The sequence below is a fragment of the Leptodactylus fuscus genome, chromosome 9 (assembly GCF_031893055.1).
Source record: "Leptodactylus fuscus isolate aLepFus1 chromosome 9, aLepFus1.hap2, whole genome shotgun sequence".
In the NCBI taxonomy this organism is placed as follows: Eukaryota; Metazoa; Chordata; class Amphibia; order Anura; family Leptodactylidae; genus Leptodactylus; species Leptodactylus fuscus.
The window spans coordinates 87,144,713-87,153,217 of record NC_134273.1 but is presented as its reverse complement, the minus strand read 5'-3'; the positions used below and the strand labels follow the sequence as shown (position 1 = coordinate 87,153,217).

General features: G+C 47.1%; 1 protein-coding gene across 1 annotated transcript; it reads right to left on the bottom strand.

The window, feature by feature from the left end:
- Positions 1–2,057: 2,057 nt before the first annotated feature.
- On the bottom strand, positions 2,058–8,091 carry MBD4 (methyl-CpG binding domain 4, DNA glycosylase). Its single transcript, XM_075287230.1, has 6 exons — positions 7,949–8,091; positions 6,374–7,098; positions 4,475–4,609; positions 4,036–4,185; positions 3,614–3,717; positions 2,058–2,240 (listed from the first exon to the last, which is right to left on the bottom strand). The coding sequence occupies exons 1-6, from the start codon at positions 8,089–8,091 to the stop codon at positions 2,163–2,165; spliced, it is 1,335 nt and encodes a 444-aa protein (XP_075143331.1). The 3' UTR covers positions 2,058–2,162.
- Positions 8,092–8,505: the final 414 nt, after the last annotated feature.

Sequence of the window (8,505 nt, the reverse complement as noted above, 5' to 3'; positions counted from 1 at the left end):
TGTGAAGTTCTGCGTGGATGCAAGAATGGAGGTGTTACTGGGTGGGCCAGTATGGGGCGCTCCAAGGTATCAGGGGCTGATGTAGGTGGCTGAGAGTCGCCACTCCTCATTCTGAGACGAGCAATGACATCATGAGGAGGGAAAAAAATTCTAAAAAACAGAATTCCATTCAAAATATTATTACCTGCCCTGATACATTGTAACAAACTATCAGCACGGAAGAGAGATCAGGGGATTGGCTGACGGGATACAAATGTGACAGACAACCAGCCGTCAGCAATATATACTCTGACTCTGTATTAGTCTCTGCCCTAATCTGTGAGTGCAGACCACCCTTTATGAGCCCCCTGCCCTAATCTGTGGGTGCAGACCACCCTTCATAAACCCCCTGCCCTAATCTGTAGGTGCAGACCACCCTTCATAAGCCCCCTGCCCTAATCTGTGGGTGCAGACCACCCTTTATGAGCCCCCTGCCCTAATCTGTAGGTGCAGACCACTCTTCATAAGCCCCCTGCCCTAATCTGTGGGTGCAGACCACCCTTCATAAGCCCCCTGCCCTAATCTGTGGGTGCAGACCACCCTTCATAAGCCCCCTGCCCTAATCTGTGGGTGCAGACCACCCTTTATGAGCCCCCTGCACTGACCTTTCAGCAGCCCCTTTACTGGTACGAGGGGAAGACGAGCCTTTATAAACCTCTGATACCAATAACTGGGTGCAGACCACCCTTCAGGAGCCTCTGCACTCATCTCTGGGTGCAGACGGCTCTTTATATGTTCCCTGCACTGATCTGTGGGTGCCAACAACTCTCTATAAGACCCCCTGCTCCAATCTGTGGGTGCGACTCTTTACAAGCCCCCTGCACTGATCTGTGGGTATAGAGGACCCTTCAGGAACCCCTGCTCTGATCTGAAGGTGCAGATGATGTTTTATAAACTCCCTGCCCTAATCTGTGGGTGCAGACCACCCTTCATAAGCCCCCTGCCCTAATCTGTGGGTGCAGACCACCCTTTATGAGCCGCCTGCCCTGATCTGTGGGTGCAAACGGATCTTTACCAGCCCCCTGCTCTGATTTGTGGGTACTGACGACTCTCTATAAGACCCCCTGCCCTGATCTGTGGGTGCAGACCACCCTTTACCAGCCCCCTTTCCTAATCTGTGGGTGCAGACCACCCTTTACCAGCCCCCTTTCCTAATCTGTGGGTGCAGACGACCCCGTGCTCTGACATGTGGGTGCAGCTCCCCCATACACACCTCAGCAGTCTGCACCTCCATACAGTGAAGTTCAGGCTGCTGTGTACAAGCTCCATGGCAACAGCCCCGCCCCCACCCTGTGATTGGCTGAGCTCCAGGCTTCTGTTTATGTTGAGGCTGCGCTGTCCTGCGTCTCCTCAGAGTCATGGAAACCTCACAGTGCGGCCATGTTTATGGAGACCAAATCTGCCTGATGAGGCCCCAACAAAATGACTTCTGGCCATTACTGTGGCAACCAAATAGTTAATTGTAATGATATAAGGAGAATCTATATCTATAGTATATCCATGCCTATATGTCAGAGCGGTATGTCAGGGGCCACGTGCCGCCTCAGCTTGCCGGGAGAACCAAATACTTGACAACAAAAAGGCAATGGGAGAATGGCGTATTATTGTGAAGTAGACGTAATACTGGTCTGGCCTCGCCCCCTTTTTGTGACGTGACCGACGCGATGATGTGCCCGTGTCATATATTAGATGAGAGGCGACCGCGAAGATCCAGGAGGACCCCCCTTTATATCGGATATTGGGCGGATAGCTGGTATGGATAGGAGAGTTTTTGCCGCAGATTTTGCCGCTTATATGTGTCCAAATAGATGTCTCAGACATTATCTTGCCCTCGAGCATGGCTTCACCTGTCCCCTACGTATCATACGACTCCATGACATCTTACAGGGCACAATCTAGTGCGACATTATATAATACATCAAATAAATGTAATAAAAAACAAGACTCCAATCTCTGTATAAAACATTTAATAGACAAAATAGGTTTTATTACAAATGTCACATTTTTTACACGTATAAAAGAGGGAGATTTTAAAACGGAAGAGATGAGAGACAATATAATAACTTATGTACAAAGGCGATTTAATAGAAGTGCATGATCGATGGCGGTCTGGTATAAAATCATCAGCTTAATCCGAGCGACTCCTTGTTCTCCCATAGCCAGGCGTGATACTTGTTCAGCTTATGATCCTCCGGGTGCACCTGAAGGGGAAAAGTAAAAATAGTGGAGGAATTAGGCGTCAAATGATTAGCGGAACATTCCAGGCAAACTAGTAGCCCCAGTGCAGGGCCTGAGGGGGTGGAGCGGGACACAGGGGGTCACTCTAGGGAGTCCTGCTCCACCCTCCGGACCTGTACGGTGGGTCCTGCAGGAGTGGAACGGGGGTTGTATCTCAAAAAAAGGCCTTACACCAAATATGCGCCACCATATCACACCTCTATGTCAGCTCAATAAATAAATCTGGCCCAGGGTATCAATTTTGGACAAAGAATGACAAATCTCAATCCTTTATTACGTGCACTGATACACTGTAACAAACTATCAGAACAGGAGAGATTTGAGCTTCTGATGTGTTTTGTTCACAAAGGAACATAAAAAAAATCGTACTCACTTATCCCTGACACTGTGACGTACAGCCAAGACCGGTCAGACCAGAAGTGAAGATGTTCGCATGACTGCTGCAGACACTGGTGATGTCACGCTCATATGTCATCGGTCCCTCACCAGTGACCACTCAGGTCTTTGATTGGCCGCAGTAGTCACATGAGCCTCTCCAGTTCTGGTTGGGTCAGGATTGGATGGAAAAGAACAGAATGGGGACAGGGCCTGTATAATGGAGCGCCCAGGATAGGGAGTATGTTGTGTTATATAATCTTACACTCTCACCAAATTCAGAAACCCCCCCTGACTGTATCACCCCATACAATGAGAAGCTCTCGCCTATAGGGATCACAATGTACATTTTTTTCCTATCAGTAGGTCTTTGTAGAATGGGAGGAAATCCACGCAAACACAGGGAGAACATACAAACTCCTTGCAGATGTTGCTCCTGGCGGGATTTGAACCCAGGACTCCAGCGCTGCAAGGTTGCAGTGCTAACTACTGAGCCACCGTGTTGCCCCAATCTTTCGATTTTAAAGGGTGGCAGGAAATGCTTTAGATCAGATTCCAAGCCAATCTCCACTTTCCTGTGACCCCTACAAACATCTCACGGTTGCATTGCAGTAAATTTGGACAATTTCTAACAGACTTTGTTTCAATTTTTCTCCATTCCTTCTTCTCCACTTACTGTCAGTGAATGAGAACGCTCATGTTAACATCTGGATGCTGAAACCCTAAAGACGGACTCCTCACAGCAGATGGTTCGCTACAGTACAGACAATCCTCTGTTAGCTGAACAGTCTGGATTCCACACTGATACACTGTAGCAAACCCCCAGCACAATGAAGACATGTGCGCAGCTATTGTATCTGTATCACACTAGATTGACCTGGCTCTTCATTAGCACAGCAGGGCCTAAGAAGAGACAGCCCAAAGCTATGCGGTTAATATTCTATGTGTATCGGCTCCACACCTCTTTCCACTCGTTCACACAGAAGATGCGGTATGAGTCGTTTCCATATTTTCCAATTCCATGAAGTTCGATGGGATAACGCCATTTCTTTGTGAGGTATTCATCTGCATGAAAAATATATGCATTGAAGAATATGAGAGGGGTCGTGGGTGGATCAGATCAATAACTGCCCCCTGCACTGCAGGTTTGGTTTTTCGGTGCACTCAGGGTTTTAACTCCTGATTCCCTATAAAGTGGCACCTCAAAGGGGTTTTCCTAGAATAAGATATTGACACCCTATCCTTAAGATAGGCCATTGATATCAGACACATGGGACCCTCACCGATCAGCTGCAGTCTCTTCACTGAGAACCATGCACAGTGCCATACATTGCATAGTGGCAGTGCATGGTATTGCGGCTCAGCCTCATTCCTGAATAATACCTGAAAACCTGACGATGGTCTTTGCTCTGAGTTCATACAGTCCGAGCGGCTGCAGTAGTTCAGCCATCTCCTTCCAGTCTGCAGCTCTGGCCACCTCGGGGGTCGGGTATTTCTCTAGGAAGCTCCACAGGACAGGTATGGCCATTTTTCCTATGATAAAGGTACAAATAACACTGGCAGATAAAATTACAGCTCCCACAGGAAGGCATAACCCAGCTTTCCAAGATTTCTGAACAGTAAGTCTTCCTATTATAAAGCAACATGGTGAACAAATATACAATCAGTAGGGCGTTAGGAAAGCTGGAGCACAGGCCACAGGTTTATATTCAATTGGGGATTGTCTCTTCATTTTGGGGCAATTATTTTAGATATAAGGCCTGCAGGGACACAGATGTCTGCAGAAGATGCCATGTCAGCAGATACAGTGCTAAGATCTCACCAGATGTCTTGTTCAAGAAGATGGTGGCGATGAGAAGCTTCCATGTATCGTGAAAGAGCGTTTCTTGCACTAAATGAAAGGGAGAGCGAGGAGGCGTCCACTTGGCGAAAACTTTCCTTCGTGGCGGCTCCATAGCTACAAGAAAAATGAAGTAAAATTACAGTCTATAAATATATATATATATCTATGCAGTCACTGTGTACATACATTACATTACTTATCCTGTATTATACGCCAGAGCTGCGCTCACTATTCTGCTGGTACAGTCACTGTGTACATACATTACATTACTTATCCTGTATTATACTCCAGAGCTGCGCTCACTATTCTGATGGTACAGTCACTGTGTACATACATTACATTACTTATCCTGTATTATACTCCAGAGCTGCGCTCACTATTCTGCTGGTGCAGTCACTGTGTACATACATTACATTACTTATCCTGTATTATACCCCAGAGCTGCGCTCACTATTCTGCTGGTACAGTCACTGTGTACATACATTACATTACTTATCCTGTACTATACCCCAGAGCTGCGCTCACTATTCTGCTGGTACAGTCACTGTGTACATACATTACATTACTTATCCTGTATTATACTCCAGAGCTGCGCTCACTATTCTGCTGGTGCAGTCACTGTGTACATACATTGCATTACTTATCCTGTATTATACGCCAGAGCTGCGCTCACTATTCTGCTGGTACAGTCACTGTGTACATACATTACATTACTTATCCTGTATTATACTCCAGAGCTGCGCTCACTATTCTGATGGTACAGTCACTGTGTACATACATTACATTACTTATCCTGTACTATACCCCAGAGCTGCGCTCACTATTCTGCTGGTACAGTCACTGTGTACATACATTACATTACTTATCCTGTATTATACTCCAGAGCTGCGCTCACTATTCTGCTGGTGCAGTCACTGTGTACATACATTGCATTACTTATCCTGTATTATACGCCAGAGCTGCGCTCACTATTCTGCTGGTACAGTCACTGTGTACATACATTACATTACTTATCCTGTATTATACTCCAGAGCTGCGCTCACTATTCTGATGGTACAGTCACTGTGTACATACATTACATTACTTATCCTGTATTATACTCCAGAGCTGCGCTCACTATTCTGCTGGTGCAGTCACTGTGTACATACATTACATTACTTATCCTGTATTATACTCCAGAGCTGCGCTCACTATTCTGCTGGTGCAGTCACTGTGTACATACATTACATTACTTATCCTGTATTATACTCCAGAGCTGCGCTCACTATTCTGCTGGTGCAGTCACTGTGTACACACATTACATTACTTATCCTGTATTATACTCCAGAGCTGCGCTCACTATTCTGCTGGAGCAGTCACTGTGTACATACATTACATTACTTATCCTGTATTATACTCCAGAGCTGCGCTCACTATTCTGCTGTACAGTCACTGTGTACATACATTACATTACTTATCCTGTATTATACTCCAGAGCTGCGCTCACTATTCTGCTGGTGCAGTCACTGTGTACATACATTACATTACTTATCCTGTATTATACTCCAGAGCTGCGCTCACTATTCTGCTGGAGCAGTCACTGTGTACATACATTACATTACTTATCCTGTATTATACTCCAGAGCTGCGCTCACTATTCTGCTGTACAGTCACTGTGTACATACATTACATTACTTATCCTGTATTATACTCCAGAGCTGCGCTCACTATTCTGCTGGTGCAGTCACTGTGTACATACATTACATTACTTATCCTGTATTATACTCCAGAGCTGCGCTCACTATTCTGCTGGTGCAGTCACTGTGTACATACATTACATTAGCTGGTTAGCTCTTAAAATTGGGATGTGTTATACCAAATCCTATTAATCAAAACTACCTTCACTTAAGGCTTTTTTGGAGAAATAGGGGCTGGTTTTCCTCTTGTCCCCCTGTGATCTTGGGATTGTGTCTTGGTCACTGTTACCCTGCTGGGAGTCACTTGCTGCTTCTTCTGGCTCGGTGTCAGTAGGCTGCTGTAAAGTACAGGGAACTGACTGCTCTTCTGTTTTCTCTGCACATGTGGCATCACTCTGACTCCCTTCTATGGACTTGTCTATCTTTATACAGTCACTGGGTAATTGGGGGTCATTCACTAAATCTGCTCCCCTTTCCTTGATTCTTTTCCTTGAATTAACCCTTTTATTGCATTTCTTTTCCTTAATCGGAATCTCCTGCTTTGTTGCTGAACGCTTCCTTGGTCGTGTCACCCTCTTGGTGTCCTTCACCCCTCGCTCTGATGTCAGTCTGAGGCTTCTTACCCTTTTCCTGCCTCCATCTTTTTTCACCTCCTTATCCTTGGTGTCCATAGACATTACATCGTCCTCTGTATCTTGCGTCCTCCCAATACTGTAGAAAACCTCATTTTCATGTTCTTCAACCGCTGCTGATCCATCTTCATCCTCTTCATCCTTCCTGGTGGCCGTAGTTTCCTTGGTCAACCTTTTCCTTTCCTGTTTCCAAGGTGGAAGAGAGAAATCAAAGTCTTCTAATTTGGCAATGACATGATGGGCGCTGAGGTATTTTGCAACGGCGCATTTTGATCTGAGTTTCGTCCCTTGGGGGCTGAGAAACAACATAAAAAAAGAATTAAAATAATTATGATTTAAGTATGATGATTCCTTGCAGATGCCCCCACCACTGCCCTCCTAGGTGCCCCCTGCTGCTGCCCTTCTTGTAGATCCCCTGACTCCTTGCAGATGCCCCCACCACTGCCCTCCTAGGTGCCCCCTGCTGCTGCCCTCCTTGTAGATCCCCTGACTCCTTGCAGATGCCCCCACCACTGCCCTCCTAGGTGCCCCCACCACTGCCATCCTTGTAGATCCCCTGACTCCTTGCAGATGCCCCCACCACTGCCCTTCTAGGTGCCCCCTGCTGCTGCCCTCCTTGTAGATCCCCTGACTCCTTGCAGATGCCCCCACCACTGCCCTCCTAGGTGCCCCCTGCTGCTGCCCTTCTTGTAGATCCCCTGACTCCTTGCAGATGCCCCCACCACTGCCCTCCTAGGTGCCCCCTGCTGCTGCCCTCCTTGTAGATCCCCTGACTCCTTGCAGATGCCCCCACCACTGCCATCCTTGTAGATCCCCTGACTCCTTGCAGATGCCCCCACCACTGCCCTTCTAGGTGCCCCCTGCTGCTGCCCTCCTTGTAGATCCCCTGACTCCTTGCAGATGCCCCCACCACTGCCCTCCTAGGTGCCCCCACCACTGCCATCCTTGTAGATCCCCTGACTCCTTGCAGATGCCCCCACCACTGCCCTTCTAGGTGCCCCCTGCTGCTGCCCCCACCACTGCTTCCACATGATAAAGCACCACGAGATGTCCCATAGTGTAGGGTCACTGGCGCCATAAGGAGGATGTCAGCGCCATATTGCACACAGCCGCTACATTCATGGTGCTTGCTGTACATGACTAACCTCACAAATAACACGTCACATTTCCCGGCTGTTTTCCCAGACTGCCTCTGTGTTACAATCTTCTTCCAGCCCTCGGGAAGTCTTTTGGGGACCCCAGGGACTGAATCTTTGATGGTTAATTCTGTACTGGCCTTTATATCCATTGTAGGATCCTGCAGATACAGAACATCGGATTCCTTGAGATCAGCAGCTCGTCCCCGAGGAGAAAGAAGAATGATCTGAGCTGGATAATCCCACAGCAGCAGCAGGGAGTCCGGGACTTACACCTACTGCCCCCATGGAAGAATGAATCATTCAATGGTTAGATTTTTCAGTGAAGGGTTTGATACAAAGTAACAAGTGCAGGAAATTCTCCATGAGTGAAAGGGGTTTGCCAAATCCAAAACTTGTCCCTTCCCTTTACACAGAATGTATATAGTCAACTAGCTGGTACCCGCGACTTTGTCTGCGGTGATTGTAGCAGTGGGTATATACAGGCGCAGGTAAGGTTTTCGTACTGTGTATAAGGGATGGGATATGAAATGTAACTTTGTATCTTGTTTTTGCTGTAATTCTGA

Coding starts and splice junctions, on each gene's coding strand:
- MBD4 (XM_075287230.1), bottom strand. CDS start 8,091: ATGGATATAAAGGCCAGTACAGAATTAACCATCAAAGATTCAGTCCCT. Junction 4,610..6,373: donor CAAAAAAGCCTTAAGTGAAG/GTAGTTTTGATT, acceptor TTTTTCTTGTAG/CTATGGAGCCGCCACGAAGG. Junction 2,241..3,613: donor GTGTGAACGAGTGGAAAGAG/GTGTGGAGCCGA, acceptor TTTCCCCTTCAG/GTGCACCCGGAGGATCATAA.